Here is a 20,821-nt window from a genome sequence, read left to right as displayed (position 1 = left end):
ATTTTTAGCCAAGGATATATTGATCCATTTTGTGGGGGTCAAATGGCAGAGTTAAACTTTGATCTCAGCTGTCTCGTTACTGGCCGTGCCACAACAGATCCTCACAATGGTGTCATTAGTGGCAGCAGTTCTAACCTCTACTGCAGGCTGATGTTCAATGGTTTAGCAGTCTAGAAGGGTGCTAGAGATTTTAAAAGCTCTTGCTAATGCAATGCTATGGGGTATTATTACAAAATCACATTGCTCCAGTGAGAACACACGCATAGCATGGCATTAGCAAGAGCTTTTAAAATCACAAAGTTCTTAGAAAGCTCGTTTAGTGTTTAAAAGGTGTTTTTAATTTATATTTTTTTTTATGTCTTTTCACTCTGCCACTGTGTGCATATTTTTTTTTTCTGCTAAATAAGGGCATATCTGCTAAACCCATACCTAATCTGTCTTTTACTAAGCTTGTAAGGTGTGGTAAAGGACGGATAAGGCACAATGCATGCAAGATGAACTCTTTCATTTCAAGTTTTCATTTTCAGGTTTTTATTTGTTCGTTTGTTTTTTCTGTATTTTTAGAGCTGATAAAAAAAACTTAACACAGGGTTTCAGACATAGCTATGTATTGTTGTACAATTTTGCAACTGCCTGGCCAGCATAAACTTCATTAATATCTATATCTATATCCTACCAATATCTTCTGTAGTGCTGTACATAGTACAAAACAGATTGTAGTGGGGAACATACTAGTCGATACGAGTATTTCAACACATTGTACATTTAGGACATCCAGTAACACGTTAAGAATCAGAATCATTTATTTGCCAAGTGCGACAGGCGTCACAACTGCAATTATTTGTGGACACATGGCAGTTGGCATAGTGCAAATACGACATAGCATAATTTTAACAACATAAGCATAGCAACAATAACACCGATGTGACCGTAACGGTGAAAAAATTACAGATCGCAACCCCCCTGTGCTGGACCTGCGTGGAGTAGTCGCAAATGGTACAGTTCGGCCGATGAAAGTCGGCCTATGGGTAGGCGCTCAGCTCGTTGAGATGGACGACCACCTGGGGGAAGAAGGTGTTACTACCTCTGGTGGTTTTGGAGGGGGATGAACCTATAGCTGCAGCCTGAGGGGAGGAGGTTGAAGAAGCGATTGCCAGGTGGGAGGGGTCATGTGTGATCTTGTTGGCCCTGGACCTCATTTTCATTTTGTGGAGGAGGGCCAGAGAGGGGTAGAGGTGACCCGATGATCATCTTGGCGGCAATAATCTCTCTCTGGAATTTTTGTCTGTCTCTTGCGTTTTCCCCTGAGTACCAAACCATGATGGAGGTGCAAAGGACAGATTCAATAGTAGCAGTATAAAAACTAGTCAGTATCTCCCTCGGCATTCTAAACTTCCTCAGCTGCCTCAGGAAGAACAGCCTTTGCTGTTCATTTGATAAGGTTCAATGGAAACAAACACTGGTTGAGACCCTGCTCTTGTGAGATTACAGCCTAAGATGCTGGGCTGAGAATGTTTTTAGAGGGGATATGGGAAATTGGAAGTTAGAAACCTCATACATTGGACTTCTCAGACAGAGGAACACAGTTCCAGGTAGATGGTCTCCTTAGAAAAGATAATCTAGAGGCTTCTCACATCCCCCTCGAGCTGTCCGATCCAGCACGGCCCTCCAAACCTATGTGACAAAGGCTTGTCGAAGAGGTTTGTGTGGCTGCGCTCCTGTGCGTGTATGAGCGTGGGCGGCCTGCTCAGCAGCATAGAGCCACTTGTGCACGTTTTCTCTTTCGTCGTGCACTATGGGCTCCATGCTACTATGCAGACACAGGCTGTCAGTGTGCCTACAGAGTGTGGCCATGTTTGTTCACAGACAGGATGTTGTGACAGTTAACTTTTAGAGATTCCATGGCAGTGGTGATGGTCTGGAGTAGAACGTAGGAAGCCTCTGAAGGATCCATAGGAGAACGTGGGAAGCCTCTGGAGGATCCAGAGGCTTCCGTCTACTGAGTTAAGTATCTGACTTTTTTACCCCCTTAAAGTAATAGGTTTGCTTTACCTTTAAAGGAATTATCAGGCAAAAAAAAAGTTTCACTTACCTGGGGCTTCTACCAGCCCCATGCAGCCATCCTGTGCCCTCGTAGTCACTTCTGCTCCAGTCCCCCGCCGCCAGCTTGTTTAGTTTTTGTCGGCCTCTGAGTCGGTGGGCCGCATTGCATACATTTTTATGCATTCCCGCTGGTGCAGGAACATTAACACATATATATAAAAATGTACGCGTTACACCTCTAATGCGTAAAAATGTATGTTAGTGGTGTTGGTAGAAGCCCCAGGTAAGTGAAACTCATATTTTTATTTTTTTATTTTTTTTTAACCTCATAATTCCTTTAAGACCAATTCACACTTGCAGCATTTAGCTTTTTTTAATTTTATTTTTTTAATTAGCATTTAGCTAAATTGGCTAAAGTTTGTGTTTTATTGTATATATGTATTTTATGCATATCTGTATGTATACCGCTCAACTAGTCTGTAAATTCATACACCAAACTATAAGTCTAAATGGATCACTACATGAAAATTGTATCCCAATATTCTCTAGTATACCATGGATTTCTAAATGCAACACCAAAAACAACCATTTACAAATATTATAAACCAGAAAGTATATTCAACCAAGCACTACACTATAACATTTTACATGATAAAAATAATCTGTGCTAACAATTCTAAATGGCCTATGCTGCGAAACTAGTGCGGCCCACAACACTTCTAATCCCAAGAAAACACAGATCACATATAAATGCATCAATCAATTTAAAAGCAGACATGACATAGTTACACTTCTATTGCATTATTTGTTAAACAGTAGGCACTTTTGTTGTCTTTTGTCCCTATACTCTGAACTGACTTTCTTTCTTCTTTTCTTTTTTTCCCCTTTTTCTTTTATGAATAAATTTGTGTAGTTTACACAGACATTTATATTTATATTGCTTCCTGACATAAATTAACGTTTTATTTCTGTTGATTTTACCAGTGTGATACATTTGCACACTTCGTTGCTGTGTCCCATTTGCAAAAACAAAACAAAATAATCATTGCAATAAGATCGTCTGCCTCTTGCAAATAACCTTCATTTTGTCTTTTTAAAGGGAGTACGCCACAGCCATAGGCCATCGATTGCAGGATCATGGCCTTGTGGTGGAGATGATTTACTTGACATCAGAAAATGGTCTCACACGCGCCCTCCAGGAGGTTAAAAATGATGGCTCCCCGTTTTGTATACTAGTTGAACATTCAAACGTAGCCCTCTCCTCTTGCACCGCAATCACGCTCCACGAAAATCTGAAAAGTAAGTGTAGCAATACACAGACATCCCTCCCAGATACAAACATCCCTAAAACATACCATACACGCTTTAATTTCTTCGTCAACCCTTAAAAAGGTTTTCATATAGACCACACAGAAAATATTTTTAAAAAGCTGCTAATAGGCAACCTTCAGTAACCCAGAAGACACGCTGAAATTAGATTGGATTTGCTAAAGTTTTAAGAATCTGTAAACAAACAGTATTGCACTCCCAAAAAGTTTATAAAGCAATCCCAGCACATCACATTGCAAATCTGACCAGTTAAAGAAGAAAGACTAGGCTAAGATTTGTATTAATTTGTAGCTGAACTAAGTGCTTGTTCACTAGTCGCATCGATATAGAGCTGATTCGATCACTCTGATCAAATCTGTGAGAAATCTGTGCAGCATTTGACCTGCTCAATAGACAGATAGTGCGGTTTCCGGCCAAAATAGATTGATTGGGTTGATCGATCTGGGCGGAAAATTTTCAGTCAAACGGTGGCGGATCAGGTGCTTGTCGCTAGAAGCGTTTGATTCAGCAACCAAGCAGGTATTCTCCACTGTCTGCCACATGGCCTGGTCTCTGATGGTCCCGGTCTCTGCTTCTCTCTGACGGCTTCTTCCTGTGCCCGGGTGCCTGTGTGACGTAATGCATGGACTAGACACCAAGGACCTCTAATGGTCACAGTGCCCCTAATGTCTGTCCCCTGCATTACACTACACAGAGACCAGGACCACATGGGTGTGGCGAACAGGTGAGAACCATGGGGTGCTCTGGGACCCTGGCAGAAACGCAGATTTTCAAAGATTTAATTCTGAAATCGATTGAAAATCTGTGTTGAGGAAAACAAGCAGATCCTCTCTCTGATTAGATAATGAGAGGGATCTATCTGCTGGCCATATCGACCAGTGTATGGCCACCTTAAAGGACTACTGTAGGACTACTGTAGGGGAGAAAGAGATGAACTTACCTGGGGCTTCTAACGGTTCCCCGCAGACGTCCTGTGCCCACGCTGCCACTCACCAATGCTCCTGTCCACACCTCCGGTTCACTTCTGGAATTTCCGACTAAAGTCTGAAAACCACTGCGCCTGCATGGCCGTGTCCTCTCTCCCACTGGTGTCACCAGGAGCATACTGCGCAGATGCAGACTGTACTGGGCCTGTGCAATACACTCCTGGTGACGTCAGCGGAAGCGAGGGCACGTCTGCGCAGGCGCAGCGGTTTTCCGAATTTAACGTTGGAAATTCAAGAAGTGAACCAGGGGCTGGTACCAGAGCATCAGTGAGTTGCTGCGCGGGCACAGGATGTCTGTGGGGGACCATTAGAAGCCCCAGGTAAGTTCAACTTGTTGTTTTTTTTCTCCTACTCCCTTATAGTACTCCTTTAAGTCTGAGATGGAAGCAAGAATTTCAATTTCCTTTCTGCCATATCGACAGCCAGAAAAGCAGAATTTACTGAGCTTCAGCAAATTTAACATTACCCTCCAAAGCATCCCCCACCCAAAGTATAGGCAGTTTGACACCTCCCATTCAATATAGATAGCTAGATGCCATACCCTCCAGTACAGGTGTCCAGTTAATCCCCCCCCCCCCCCCCCCGGTAGCCAGATAAACAGCCCCCCCATCCAAGTAATAGGTACCCAGATGTCCTGATCTATAGGTGGCTAGATGACCAGCAGGGGAGGGGTGAATTGACCTACCACACCTAGATCCACCGAGGACACACGACCAGTCTGTCTGTCGGGTGTGTTTCATCTCTATGCTGCCAGGGTCATTCTGGCTCTATAGGAACAGGAAGTTTGGGAGTAGGAATATGGGTTACATACATCCTCTGTGGATCCTGGAGATGGGAATTAATTTACCCATTCGCTGCACACTATTCATCCGCCTATTTCTGCCCCATCCGCAACTTGGCCCTGGGCAGTGAGCTGCATTGCCCACCCCTTAAAATGACCCTGCACAGCACTTCTCTGCCAGCAAATGGCATGCCGGCCCACAAAGAGGGCTAAGCATGCACCCTCTGGCACGTGTGCCATAGGTTCACCACCACTGATTATAGAGACATTGGTGCAATTTTGTGTATGACTAGACTAATAATTTACACATGGCTCCCTAAATATTCTAAACCTCCACTCTTCCCCAATCTCTTTCTCAGCAGTTCTCCTTTCACTCCAGAGTAGATAATCTCTTAAAGTAAAACTGGATCCTAGTCTGAGGCATCTGTTATGCCTGCCCTGTTCTCCTTCACGAAGTTACATCCAGTCATCTATAAATTTATTAGAGATCAGTAAGCCTGTGACACCTGGCCAGTGGCAGCCTTTCGGTACAGTTTGACTCAGGTCTGAGTCTCACTGATTAAACATGTGCAAACTCCAGCTTTATAATTTTCTTTGCATTACTGCTTGGTGAATAACTAGTCTGAAACAATGCCCTAATAATCCGTGCCAGAACTTTTTGTCCTGATAAGAATAACAGACATTTGTGGTTCTGAATGTTGTCTATTGCTTAATAAAAATAATAATTTTACTCTAAAATGCTACACATATCGACAATTGCCTATGCGTTCACAATAGTTTATGCTTTCACATTACTGTCCAGCTTCCTAGAAGCACTTCTAAATGTTCATGTGGCTGGTCTCCAGCAGTCACTGTAGTGTTAGTAAGTAATCTTGCCTACAATATTGTCCAAAAGTTTTGACAGTGACACAGTGTTGTGTTTTGCTAACTTGGTTCGCTCTGACATGTTGGATATTAACATCTGTTCCAAATCCTGACAATTGGTTATCCATTCTGATCTTGTTGATGCTTGGAGTTGAACTTAAATTGTGGGCTTTTGCTTGTCCATGTCCACCAACGTTTTTGAGAAGTGACCACTGGCTCTGCGGGAACTAAGATCTGGAGAGTTCTCCAAGTTTCACTGTTTTCTGAAAGCAATTTGATCACGTTTACCTTGTGACATGGGGTGCTTCCATTATGCTGGATAGTACAGATCATCACCAAGTTGTACCTGGACTGTTGGGAAAAGTTTCTCTGGATGAGTGTTTTGACACAATTCTTTACTCATAGTGTATCGATTTTCCATAACATTGCACCAGTCTTTTGCTGTTCAACCAGCGCACTTTTTCACAATTTCAACCTGCCCTTCATATTTCTTGGAAAGAAGTACAAGGGGAGGGAAGGTAGGTGCCCAGGTTTATGATAAAACTACATTAAAATAAATGAGACGAAGGCACTTTAATTGGCCTGAGAAAGTGGCACAGACCCATGAAACACTATGCCAGTGCATTATAAAATTCATTGTTCATATGAATTTGCCTTTATTAAGGTAAGCCACCTCAACCATTTTTTCTCATTTATTTAGTTTTTAAAATAGTTGTATCATACCCCTGGGCGCCTCTTTCCTCTCCTTGTGCTTGTCGGCCCTTCTTTGGAGGGGTGTTCTCTGGCTGTGATAGGTTTTTTTTTTTTTAACGAGGCACACAATTGCATCCAGTGTTCCTGGATACCTGAGGGAAGTCTAGTTTACATGCCTCCACCTGATTCATGTGGTTGGTTGCCCCCTTTTTGCAACCTTGGTTTGTGAGTACCATTTTTTTTCCCTCCCATTTATCCTCCTACTGATTGTGACCTATTACACTGTTGGGGCTCCTGTTGTCCCCGTGTTTTTTCTTTTCAGGGTGTCTACTCGCCCTCCCCTCCTCCACTTGGAAAGAAGTGGCTTCTTTTGCTACTCTTCTTGTCTAAAAGTTTTTGCCTCGCCCTTTTATGCGGACACACTGACACCAATTGGTGATAACACAATTCTGTAGCTGACTGCTCAAAAGATAGTTCTGGCATCGGCTGAAAACTGTGGTGAAGGAAACTTCAAGATAGTAGTTTTTGATGATTCCTTAATGGGGTTTTTTTTCTCCCAAGTGCATTATTATTAGCGAAGATTTCCTGGCTCGGGAAGCTCATTTTGATGCTAAGTGTTAATGGCTGCATGTGTTCCTATGGAAGCAGCCATTGCTAACACAAGAAGACAATTATTTCAATCACATCTTCAGTTCTTTTATTTATAGCAACCAGTCAGCCTATACAATTCAATCAGACTAAGGCCTGGTGCACACCAAGCGTTTTTTTTTTTTTTTTTTTTGTAGCATTTTCCAAACCGCTTCCACCTATGAAAACGCTTGGCTAATGTATTTCAATGGGATGGTGCATACCAGCGGTTTGAGGTTTTTAGCAAACCGCAAACGTGGGTCCTCCAGCATTTTTGCGGTTTGCAGATGCGTTTCTGCCTCAATGTAAAGTATAGGAAAAGCTCAAACTGCTCAGAAAAACACTAGATCAGAGCGGTTTTCAGGCGTTTTTGTAACGGTAGCTGTTCAGTAGCAGCTTTTACTGTAAAAATATTTGTAATCTGCTACACAAAAACGCTCCAAAAACCGCTAGGCATGTTTAGAAAACGTCTCTAAACATGCCTAGAATCGCTCTGAAATCTACTTCAAAAACCTCTAGTGTTTTGCAGATCTGCTAGAGGTTTTTGGTGTGCACTGGGCCTTTCACAGTGATTGTGATTTTAGCTGTTCTTGTTCACTCCTTCACCTCCGCTCATGAAAGGACTATACTGCCATGAAGTTAGCTGTGCATTTTGTGTGGGTTTTTTTTTTTTTTTTTTTTATAAAACAACCTTATATGCTAGATAAAACTCCTTTTCAAAGAATTAATATGCACCTGACCAGTCTGCTCGATCATCTAAAAACTCTGAATTACCTCCACAAAAGCACGTGTGTCATTTCCAAAACTTTTGGCCATAACTGTACATGCACCATAGAATCCTCATTATTTATCTGGAAATATTAATTTTTAATCTGCACCAACAAATGGCCAAATTAAAAATGCATGACATTTTCTTTCACATCGAATGTTCTTAGGGTTATTTTCCTTCTGTTTAAAATTACTATATTTCACAGTATATAAAATTTTTGTTTTAACAGTTTTCACTGCAACACTACAATCACATCTGCTTTATTAGGTCTTTGTAAATGTACACCACTTGCAGTTCCACTTCTCGTAATAACCTTCACGCTTTAAATAGTTTTATATGCTTTTAACAGATGTGAGCTTAAGACTGACAAAGAAAGTTATGTCTCTCCTCTGTAGTACATCGTAATATGCCCATGGAGGATGCCCTGGCTCTCATAGTTAAGGCATTCGGGAAAAGTTTTGGCGAGCGTGAACAGCAAGAACGTAACGAGATTTCACACAAAGCGGCAGATCTGGCGGACGACTACCTGGAAAGGGAACTCTATGAGTCTTATACTGTCCCTTTGAACATTAGGCACCTTCTCTTCCTATTAAGTGATGGGAAATATTTATATGCTGAAGAGCTGAACACAATCAGTGATTACATGAAGACCAGGATAACTGAGCTAGAAGGTATACCTAACATTTGCCATCTTGCCCACACTACACACATTACCCAAACGCCTTATCCCCCCCCCCCTCTTCCCCCCAACTGCTTTACCATTTACACTGGTTCCCCTTCTCGGTGATTCTGAACAAAACACTTTTTCTGCTTCATGTACTAATAAAGTAAAATTTAGATGTATTGCTACAAAGCACAATTATTTCAAATTGTTACTTTATTCTTCACATTGATTTTTAAAATGTACTTTCATGTTCTGATTCCTAAAATAACATATTTGGGAAAACAAACTATTTTACATTTTTTTTTTTTTTTATGTAGCATTGACTTATTCTCTGCAGCCTTTTACAGGTAACTGTTTACATCACTGTCCATCAGTGAGACTCACAGGAAATCAAAATTCCTAAATAGGAGCTTTATACGCAAAAACTCACAGTATATTTTAATTAAAAGTACCCCTTCTCCTACTCCTTAGTCCCCTTCCCCCGCATTGGCATAACGTTTTGTCAGCACAGTGGCGTAGTGGATAGCACTCTCACCTTGCAACGCTTGGTTCCTGGTTTGAATTAAAGCCAGGGCACTATCTGCAAGGAATTTGTATGTTGTCTGTGTGAATTTCCTCTGGGCACTCCGTCCACATCGTAAAAACATACAAATAAGTTAATTGGCTTTACCTTAAATTGGCCCTAGACTACGGTGGGCATATGACTATATAGTAGGCATTAGAGTGTGTGCCCCTTTAAAGGACTACTATAGGGGGCAAAAAGAAAAAAAGAGTTGAACTTACCTGGGGCTTCTAATGGTCCCCTGCAGATGTTCTGTGCCTGCACAGCCACTCACCGATGCTCCGGTACCCACCGCCGGTTCACTTCTGAAATTTACCACTGCGCGACCTTCTCCTCGCTCTGACATCACCAGAAGTGTACAGTGCCTGTGCAGTATGCTCCCGGGGCTGTCAGTGGGAGTGAAGACAAGGCTGCGCAGTAAGCTGCAGTGGTTTTGCAGTTTTAAAGGCACAAATTCCTGAAGTGAACTGGCGGCGGGGACCGGAGCATTGGTGAGTGGCTGCGCGGGCTCAGAATGTCTGCAGGAGACAATTAGAAGCCCCAGGTAAGTTCAACTTTTTTTTCCCCCTTTGCCCCCTACAGTAATCCTTTTAAGGGACAGTTAGTAACCTATGTACTCTGTAAAGCGCTGCAGAAGATGTCAGCACTATATAAATACTAAATAATAATTGTAACTTAAAATAACCCCTGCAATCATTTTCAACAAAAAAATAACATGCAAATTCCTTTTGTGGAAAAAATACATATATCATATTTTCTAATATTTCTATTACCGTAATCTGTTAAAAAAAGGAAAAGTAAACGCCCCTTATGGCTTTTTATGACTATGTATTTAATAACATTACACTGTCCCTTAATTAAAAATGTTATCACTTCCTCTTGAATTAATACAAATTAGATGTTCACCTAACAAAAGCAGTGACATGTCAACATACACTAATCTTTAAAGAGTTGGTCAACCTTACTTTGGATTGTAAATTTTGGACACAGAGAAGGATTAGACTTTGTGTAATTACTGTATTTTCTGTTCCTATTGGAGGCATTTTCTTTGTTTTCTAGTGATGCACCGAGATATGAGGGTATTTTTCAAAAGACACCGTAATAAAAAAAAAAAACACTTAAAATTTCAAAGATCATTCAGTGCATTACGTTGTATATAGAGCAAAACACACAAATCTTACCTTTTTAAATTGTTACATTTTCTACTGTCTGGTTTAGCTCCTGAATTGTTTAGGCTTTGAAACATCCATATAGTTTCAGGTTGCCTCCAATTCCCACCACCTTCCTACCACCCCATGCAGGCAATTAAAATAACAACAATATGCAAGTACCTTTTTTTTAATGAAGTCTGGTCAGTACGGATGAGCGAAATTGCCCAAACCAGTTTTGCATCTTTCACCCCCCCCCCCCCCAACAGTACAATTTTCACCATTTCATAGATTTCCACTAAAGTCTGTGGGGCCAAATTTTGAGGTACACTGCAAAGCCAACATACATAATCTTAACCCCATATGTATTTCAAGGGTAACCCATGGAACGTGTAAAAAGTATAATTTAAAAAAAAAAGACTATAGTTTTTGAAGAAAAATTTACTTTTAACTTTCAGAAGGTAAAACCTTTTTTAAACCAGTGCAGTGTCATATGAAAGTGGATTTTGGCCCCTTGTGAAGCGCCCCCCCCCCCCATACACCTTATTGTCACCAGATTTGCACTCTATGACCGCACCAGTAGTGGGAACATGAGGAAAAGTTTAGTAAGACAAAAAACCTTGTATCTTCTGAGAAAATAGATTTTAAAATCCAGTATAATTAGGATTGCTCGTGGCATGTGATAGATGAACAAAGCTAGTTTTCACTTCAGGCCTTCAGCCACTATATGGCGACCAGTTGCGATTTAAGGCTTTCAGTGAAATTAGCAGTTTATTCATCAACATTCTTATTGGTCAGCTAGGAAGCCAACTTAGCCATGTTGGGAGGAACCTCAATGTCATAATGTTGGTCAGCAATGCAAATGATCTGTTCAACCATAAAATCTTTATAAAAATATAGTAAATAGAAGTTATAACTTGAACATTATGTAAACCGTTGCTGTGTGTTTGGCTACTTTCTTTCCTTAGCTTTAGCTGTGCTTTAATCAACGCGTGGGTGTGTGTTTATTTATTTATTTTTCCTTTCCCCCTCTCCCCACTGAGTCACATATTTGGGTGTTGCTGCCGAATCCTGGTATTAGTGCCTATAATATACCTTCCGTTTACCAAACCTGTTTTAAAGTGGTAGGATATGAAGAAGCGGACACCACTGACAAGGCTAATGCTGGATATGAAGGCCACACCACCGGCAAACCACCTCTCCTAGAGAAGCCCCCTCCACTTCTTCCCACCCCTACCAGGAATTCCTATGGAGGACAAGCTAAGCCTTCCTTGCTTGGTGATAGACCATTGGCTACTGGCCTACTTCCAACTCCAGGTGAGCAGACTATTCTTACATCATCTGCTTTGTGTGTCAATTTCATAGGTGGTGGTTTATGATGTTGTATGTTAACTTCTAAAGTGTACCTGCAGGGAACAAAAAGTGCCTCAAAGGGTCCTAGCAATGGTTGTCGTCTCAATTTTTTTTATTTTTTTTTAAGCGGTTCAGATAAGAAATTTAATATTACTTTTCCCTAGCTTTTAAAGTTTACCTGAGATAAAGGATAACGAAAAAGTTATACATACCTGGGGCTTCTTACAGCCCACTTCAGGCTAGCTGGTCCCTCGACATTCTTCATTCAGGTTTACTTTAAATATCTTGACTTTCTTTTCCATGACCACTACCTATTTTCCCATTCAACTCTGTAGAACAATCTAAAGGGATGAAAATGTGTATACAGTAGAGTTTAAATCATCCATCTAATGTTCCCTCCCTTTTTTTTTTTTTAATTAAAGGAATACTATCGATCCCCAAGTGTTCTAAAATGACAGTGTGCAAATAATGTCTAAGTAGCTGTGTAAACATTTTCCTACTTTTCATGTTAAATATCAGAGGCAAAAGCTGTCATTTATTGAGGGTAGGATTTAGCTATATTGGAACAAATCAATTGCAGAAGGGGTGTCTGCTTCAATGCACAGCCAGAGTTGCATATCAGACTACAGAAAGAAAATATCAAACTCTTAAAGCAAAAACCGTATGAAAAAGCTGTGACAATTAGTTACATTTCTTCTGCTCTCTTCAGACACGTCAGTCAGAAACACAGGACACAGGATCGGCAGCTGTTGGGAGCTCTCTCCCTCTCTGTCACACACCGAGCTACACATAGAGTTAACTGATCAAGTGTGAGGGGAATTTCCCCTCTCCTCATGACTCAGTCAGTCGTCAGTTTTGGCGTCAGTAAAGTTTGAAAGTATTTTGATAACAGTAAACAATGAAGTTGCTACTAAAATGTATACACCAGTACTTAGCTGCACTTCCCAAACAATACCTGTGTCAATTGAAAAAAATATGTGAATCGATAGTATTCCTTTAAGTTTATTCAGATACACATGAGGTTCGTCGGGACTCTTGTTGATACTCATCATATTTTTGGGTGAAAAGGGATTTGTGTATTGGATAAGAACCACTGACCTCTGGTTTTGGTAATTGATGCCTGTATATCCGACTTCAGGATTGTATAGATTTTGTATACTTGCTGCATTCTTTTTCAATTTGTGCTTCCCTGCTTGCAGTATGGACATCGCGATGGTGCACCCAATGCAGCACAGCGGCCATACACACAAAACTCAGTCCCCGTAGACTGTGATTCTAGCCATGTGATGTATTTAGATCTGAGATTGGTGATGTTTTTTCTATACATTATGCCAGGGGGTTCTCAAACTGGGTGTTGCTAGACCCTGATGCGCCTTGAGCACCTCCTAGGGGTGCCTCAGCATTCATCCCTATCCTTTGTGCATTGCCATCAGGTAATGCAACTGCACATTGATATACAATGAGTGACCACTTGGAGGGGGGATGCTTCCTAATGGGGGTCACTGACTACTTGAAAGAGGAATGTGGATTAATAAACATCACTAGCTACTTGAAAGGAGGGAAATACAACCTAATGAGCATCACTATATACTTTGGGGGTAGGAAAGTGGCATGTCAATAGTCTTATAAGTCTTAACAGCATTTAGGTCGTTTGTTTTTGCCAAGGGGTGCCTTAAAAAAATCAGCCATCAGGGTGCCTTCACCCCCCAAAGTTTGAGTACCACTGCATTATGCCCTTGAGCTCTTTTGTTTTTGTATCTTTACGTTTCTTCTATTTGAGAGATTATTTTAATAATCTTTATATGTTTGCTTTTTCTCCAGAGTAAAGTGTAGCAAGTGCCCCGTGTCATTCTGGCATCTGTTGAATGCAGATGTTCCCAGTGCTCTGTAGCCACAAACTGGGAGAATGTACAGTTTATCTGCTTAAACACAAATGGACAGCTTATATTACACACCTACTCATGTAGAAACAAACTCATGCCTAACATATGTCCTGAGTCTAGTTTGTGGGATTTCTTCAGTCCTTGGAGAATCAGGAAGATGGTGGAATCAGCACAACTGCCAGTGGTGAACCGCGCTTTTAACAGCACATTGGGAAATCCTGTAAAAACAGATAGTAGAATGAAGCTTGTAATTCTTGTATAGCACGTTAAGGTAGTAATTTTAAAGTGAATACAGATACATTTATTAAAACTAGTGGCAAAAGTGGACATACTGCTCAGTGTATTTTATCGGAAACTTTGATCTGACCATCCTCTCTACTTTTTGTGTGGATTTTGCACTAGTTCCTTGCACTGGTGTTGATAAATCTGCCCCTCAGTATCTACTGTAGGGATTGGATGGTGAATTTGAAAATGGCATTCTGCATAATTAGAAAAACTATTACTTTGAGTTTTACGTTTAGTTGTGCCTTAATGTGCCTCAATAATTGTCTACAAGATTATGGTTTATTGATTTTGTAATTGCTTATTGTTTGAATTGTAGCTATAGACCAGTTTTATTATACCGTTTTTTTTTGTTTATTTAGGTTTTGATCATAAAGAGGATGCCCTTAATTCCATTTTCAATACACCACCAAGCAGTTTATCGGATACCCTGGCTAAGCCTCCCCCACTTCTTCCCACCCCTCTAAGGACGCCTTTAATGTCAGTGGTAAAGCCACCTCTACTGCTTGAAAGGACCCCAGTTGGGCTTCTTCCTCAATCAGGTTTGGCATTTAATTTTATGTGTTTATCAATTTCTTCAGTGCTACATGAAAACGTGTTATAGTTTAAAGGTCACCTGAAGTGACCTCAATGTTGGTTAACCTCCCTGGCAGTATAGAGTCAGGCTCATCCGGCTGTTCTAAGGCAGGTTTCCTGTTTTTTGGATGCATTTTCCGCATTAAAGCGGATCCGAGATGTAAAACTAACTATAGCAAGTAACTTGCCTATATATTTTATCTAAAGTTTACACAGCATATCTAGCTGTAAACCGTTTCAAAAGTTTACAATGAGGGCAGCCATGTTCTGTTTGTCACAGGCTGAGGGCTGGAGATGCTATCAGCTTGCCTGTGTGTAAATTCAGTCCCCTCTCCTCCTCCCCTCTGCCTCTGAAATCTCTGGCTAGTAACTTCCTCCTCCTGCCCAGACCGAGCTCCCATAAGCCCTTGCTACAGTGCCAAGGTACAAAATGAGCTGTGGATGAGGCTTGTTTAGTTTGTAGGGAATTAGAGTATTAAAACAAAAAAAAAAAGTATTTGGCTTGAAGAATGCCCTATAATCTATATCAAAGGAACACAATTATGCGATGAGTAAAAGTTTATCTTGGATCCACTTTAAAATTTGTGTTCAAATGCAAATTTTCAAATGCTCTTGAAACCTGCATGTGGAAATTGCACTCAAACACAAATTTTAATGCGAAAAAACACATGTGGAAAAACTGGTGAAAGATGAAATAAATTGTATTTTTTACATGATTTTGTGTTTGAAACTTTTATTATACTAGACCCTTGCTTGACACATTTTAGTACGTTACAGGCAAAAATGTTATAAAAACTAATGAAACCACTTTTTGCACAGAAAGCCAGCAGACATTGTGCACCATTTGATGTATAGTTAACCTACCTTGTGTTCAAACATGTGGGGACACTTGTACATGAATTGGTTTCATTTGTCCACTTTTATCATCTCGCCACCTCCGGTGTCCATTCCAACTAAGAAGCCAAAGGTGGTCGTCCTCGCCATTTGGCGCATGCTTTGTCATCTTTCATGTATCATACTAGTGTGTCCTCCTGCATAGCAGTGCACAGCAGCAGTGATGGTTGGAAATATCTTGTGGAAAGCATGGATTATGAGCACACCCAGTTGGGTAACAGGATGTTTCTGGCTATTGCTGCTGTTCACTGCCCTGCAGGAGTACCCGACAGTACTGGACTTAAAGGAGGGCAGAGCATGTTGCAAAGGAGGAGAAGACTTTGAGCTTCCAGGCAACAAGCTTCCAGTCAACTGGGGAAGGAGGGCGTAGACAAATGGTGAAGGGGCCAGTGAAACCACTTCAAGTGTAATGGTGCATATGCACATCCAATTTTGATTGGCCAATCACTGACCAATTTTACCACCTCCATGTAGTATGAGGGCCAACAGACTTTGAATCCTATGAATAGATTGTGTAGGTAAGCTCTCATACTACATGAACGTGGTTAAACTGGCCAGTCAAAATTGGATGTGTGTACCAGCACATCTTTGTCTGACACTTGATGTGCTGGTTTAACTACATTTGGAGCCCAGGTCCAGTTTAACTATGATGCATGCTCTCAAAATTGGGTATTTGATTACTGCATCTGTCTGTAACTATCTGCCACTATTCTGTTATGCACAGTCCTCCAACCCTGTCCTCAAGGCCCACAAACAGTACATGTTTTGCAGGAAACCACAAACATTCACAGGTGGGGTAATTAGTGTCTCAGCAGAGCTGATTACTACCTCTGGATTTCCACAAAACATGCACTGTTGGTGGGCCTTGAGGACAGGGTTGGGGAACACTGTGCATATGCATTTAAAAGATTTTCAACTCTTGTTTCCTTAGGAATATCTGCAACAAAAGGTAAACCTCCCCCACTTCTAGCAATGCCAGCAAAAAGACCACCTCTCCTTGGCTTTCCATCAATTCCTCCTGCAAAGCGCGCACTGCTTGGTGAAAAACCTGGTCTTCTTCCTACCCCTGGTGAGTTTTGTTAATTAGAATAACCTTCATTAATTAAACATTACAATAAATTCAATAGTCCTAATGACCTTTTGTAAGTTAAATTACCAGTCACCAGAATGAGACCATCCAGATTTCAGTATGGCCAGGTTGAAGCCCATTAGCCTCATGGACATGGCACTTAAAGTATCACCGCTACTTCAATTTAGAAAAAAAACACATATATCCAGGCACATCGCCTCTAGTTAGGACATTAAATGCGTTATTAAGGAAAGGGAGGTGCTGAAGGGGGTGTGGCCAGAAAACCGCAAAAATCAATTAACCCTTCGTACTCTTGCATGCAAATGTTCAAACGCATTTACAGCTTCACTGATTACCACTGTTATCCCTACAGCTAAGTTAAAAGCTGGGGTTTTAGTTCACAGAAGAAAGCATTATTTTGCTTGGTCACTAAGTTGCGTAGGTGACTAAGCAAAAGAATGGATTCTTCTGTGAACTAAGACCCCGGCTTTTAACTTGTAGGGATAACAGTGGTGCCTGGATGAGTGAAGCTGTGAATGCATTTGTTTGTATATTTGCATGCGAGATTGCGAAGGGTTAATTGATTTTTGCGGTTTTCTGGCCACACCCCCTTCAGCACCTCCCTTTCCTTCATAACTTATTTAATGTCCTAACTAGAGGTGATTTGCCTGGATATATGTATTTTTTTCTTGTTACTGACCCCTGTGGCTAGGGTTTTAATTCAGTGCACTTCCTCCTTCCCCTGTATGTGTTTGTCAGCATGCACACAGCTTATGCTGGTGTATGTGCATGGTGCGCATGGTAACATTACGTTAGCTCCCTTGCGCGATTGGTAAGATGCGCTATCTGTCCCAGGAGAGGACGTCAGGATGTGTGCTCCTAATCCCTAGATAGGTTTGATGCAATGAGTGTTTGCATGTCTGCACTATGCATGTTACAGGGCCAGAGTTAGGACACCTATGTTTACCTGGGTACTTCTGCGCAGTGTAGGTGACTAAGCAAAAGAATGTATTCTTCTGTGAACTAAGACCCCGGCTTTTAACTTAGCTGTAGAGATAACAGTGGTACCTGGATGAGTGAATCTGTGAAGGCATTTGTTTGAACATTTGCATGCGAGAGTGCGAAGGGTTGATTGATTTTTACTTCAATTTAGAGGGAGGCAGGATGGTGGTAATGGCATCTGGACAAAAAGAAGCCAGGTGCAGGGAGGCGCAGCTCCGCACCGGCCCCTTTGTTGACTTGATTGGTGATTATGAGGGGGTTTGTTAGAGTTGGGGCAATTTCGGATAGTAGTAGTGCGAGAGATTCTGCTGGAACCTCTGACCTCATTGCTGCCCCTTAGATCCAGGGGTCGAGTTGGGCTTTTTTCAGAGGGTGTACGTCGTCCACCCTGGCATGTGTGGAGGGAGAGGGCGCAGTGGAGGGGGAGTAGTGGGCAGTGGTGGAGTATGGGGACGTCTTCCCCCCCCCCCCCCCCCCCTCACCTTGGGGCTCCCCATCCCTCGCTCTCCCCTCCAGGACTAAAATTTGCGGCAGCAGAGGTAAGTCCCGCCCGCTGCCAGCCGCTCGCACATTTTAGTTCTGGAGGAAAGAGTGAGGAAGGGGAGCCCCAAGGTGAGGGAAAGGGGGGGGGGGGGGGGAGGTCCCCACTTCTGTGTCCACAGCTCCCCTTTACTGCGCTGCTCCCCTCCTGCTGGGGGGAACCCTGGCTACATATACTGGGCACATATACCCCTGGCTACATATACTGGGCACATATACCCCTGGCTACATATACTGGGCACATATACCCCTGGCTACATATGCTGGGCACATTTACCTCTGGCTACATATACTGGGGACGTATACCTCTGGCTACATATACTGGGGACGTATACCTCTGGCTACATATACTGGGGACGTATACCTCTGGCTACATATACTGGGCACCTATACCTCTGGCTACATATACTGGGGACTACTATACCCCTGACTACATATATTGGACACCTATACCTCTGGCTACATATACTGGGGACTACTATACACCTGGCTACCTATGGAACATATACACCTGGCCACCTATTCTGAGTACATCTATACACCTGGCTACCTATTCTGGGGACAACTATATTCATGGCTACTTATACTGGATTAAGTGTATTTTGGAGAACTACTGCGAGATTGTGTATGTTTGGGGGACCACTGCTGCCAGATTACATGTATTTTGGGTGTTATGTGTATTATGGGTGGTCCGCTGCCAGGTTTTGCATATTTTGGGGAACTGCTTCCAGATTATGTGTATATTGGGGGAATTGCTGCTGCCACATTGTCTAGTTTGGTGGAACCACTACCATATTATCTGTGTTTTGGAGGAACTTCTACCAGATTACGTGTCTTTTTGGTGAAATGCTGTCAGATTACATCTATTTTTGGGGGATACACTACGGCAAAGCTCAAACTTCCCCGGCAGACCTTTTACATCACTGCTAAGGTCATGTATATTTGGCCCCACCCATGACCACGCCCAGGTTGTGCATGACCATGCCCATTTTGGGGGCGGGTCCACTCACCTCTTTTCCCAGGACTAGACCCCTGCTTAGATCCAACATTCCCATCTCCCGTAGACTAACATGATGCCAACTGTATGCATGTGTGCTTGTCACCTAAGAGCTAGATAGGCATGCACACATGCTACGCTACAGAAAATGACTGTTCTGAGAGACAAGATAGGCAGGGAGGTGTTTAACTCACAGTATTAGCCCTGTTTGTTTCTTCAGTTTTTTTTCTTTTGCTTTAGCTGGGCAGTATTATTTATATTGTCTTAAATGTCTTTACAGCCCTTGTTTTTTGTTGTTTTTGTTTTGTTTTTTACACCAGTCAGATAAGATTCAGCAAGTTTTAGGTTATTTTTTTTTCACCTGTTAGATAAAATATGTATATCTTAAATTGTCTAGCTGAAGGTATATGATATGTTTCTAAATACAGGTAGTTCCCGGTTTTCGAACGATCGACTTACAAACGATTCGCTGTTACGAACCCGGCCCCCCGTTGCGATGACGTCATTACTGCGAGTCGGCGGCGGTCGAGACCGAGACTGGGGTGAATCTGGAGCGGCGTGGGACAATCTTGGAGGTGAGTAGAAAACAGTGGAGATGCAAAGTGGGCGCAGGTGGCAGAAAGAGGAGCAGAGGAGGCACAGGTGGCACAAAGGGGGTGAGAGGCAACAGAAAGGGGGGCACAAAGGGGGCAGTAGAAGGACATAAGGAGGCACATAAGGACAGCTGAAGGCACAGGCAGGACACGAACGAGGGGTTTTATAAAGGTAAAGGGGCAGTAGGGGGACACTGGAGGCATGGGGGCAGTGGGGGTACAGTAGACACTGGTATCTCATAGGGGGCACAGTGGAACAGAAGGGAATAGTTTAGGCTCAGTGTTCCGACTTACAAACGGATTCAGGTTAAGAATGAATCTACAGTCTCGACCTCGTTCGTTAACCGGGGACTACCTGTAGCAGGTACTGGTCTGCAATAGGGATGATCAATGAGATGCAAATATTTTCTCCTTAACCACTTAACGACCGCCCCCAGCCGATGGGCGGCGGCAAAGTCCGGGCCCAAACGACCGCAATACGCCCATCGGCGGGGGCGGCTGCGGGAGTGGCTATGCGGCGATCGCGTCATTCGTGACGCGATCAGCCGCCGGGGACTGGCTCCGCCCCCCGTTCGCCGTAACCCGCCGGCCGTTCGGAAGCGCCGGCGGGTTACTGGCATCCGGATCGCCGCTGCAACAGTGTATAATAGGCTTTGTAATGTATACAAAGCCTATTATACTGGCTGCCTCCTGCCCTGGTGGTCCCAGTGTCCGAGGGACCACCAGGGCAGGCTGCAGCCACCCTAGTCTGCACCAAACACACTGATTTCCCCCCCCCCTGCCCCCTGATCGCCCACAGCACCCCTCAGACCCCCCCCTGCCCACCCCCCAGACCACTGTTTGCACCCAGTCACCCTCCTAATCACCCATCAATCACTCCCTGTCACTATCTGTCAACGCTATTTTTTTTTTAAGTCCCTAATCTGCCCCCTACTCCCTCCTGATCACCCCCCCACCCCTCAGATTCTCCCCAGACCCCCCCCCAGACCCCCCCCCCCCCCCGTATACTGTATGCATCTATCCCCCCTGATCACCTGTCAATCACCTGTCAATCACCTGTCAATCACCCGTCAATCACCCCCTGTCACTGCCACCCATCAATCAGCCCCTGATCTGCCCCTTGCGGGCAATCTGAGAACCCCCCCACACCAATAGATCGCCCGCAG

At 42.9% G+C, this 20,821-nt stretch overlaps 1 protein-coding gene across 3 annotated transcripts in view; it reads left to right on the top strand.

Moving 5' to 3' along the window:
- Window positions 1-20,821, top strand: part of LOC137538768 (nuclear receptor coactivator 5-like) — a 67,314-nt gene that overhangs the window by 38,691 nt on the left and 7,802 nt on the right. For 2 of the 3 annotated variants that reach the window (XM_068261079.1, XM_068261078.1), the window contains 6 exons: window positions 3,143-3,342; window positions 8,488-8,763; window positions 11,589-11,783; window positions 14,347-14,526; window positions 16,386-16,523; window positions 19,491-19,637. In XM_068261079.1, the coding sequence (XP_068117180.1) occupies window positions 3,143-3,342; window positions 8,488-8,763; window positions 11,589-11,783; window positions 14,347-14,526; window positions 16,386-16,523; window positions 19,491-19,637 (1,136 nt within the window). The remainder of the gene's footprint in view (window positions 1-3,142; window positions 3,343-8,487; window positions 8,764-11,588; window positions 11,784-14,346; window positions 14,527-16,385; window positions 16,524-19,490; window positions 19,638-20,821) is intronic. The other variant, XM_068261080.1, reaches the window with a different exon arrangement.

Source organism: Hyperolius riggenbachi, chromosome 11 (genome assembly GCF_040937935.1).
Source record: "Hyperolius riggenbachi isolate aHypRig1 chromosome 11, aHypRig1.pri, whole genome shotgun sequence".
Classification (NCBI taxonomy): domain Eukaryota; kingdom Metazoa; phylum Chordata; class Amphibia; order Anura; family Hyperoliidae; genus Hyperolius; species Hyperolius riggenbachi.
Note: the sequence above shows the minus strand (reverse complement) of the source record. Positions and strands in the feature narration are given on the sequence as shown.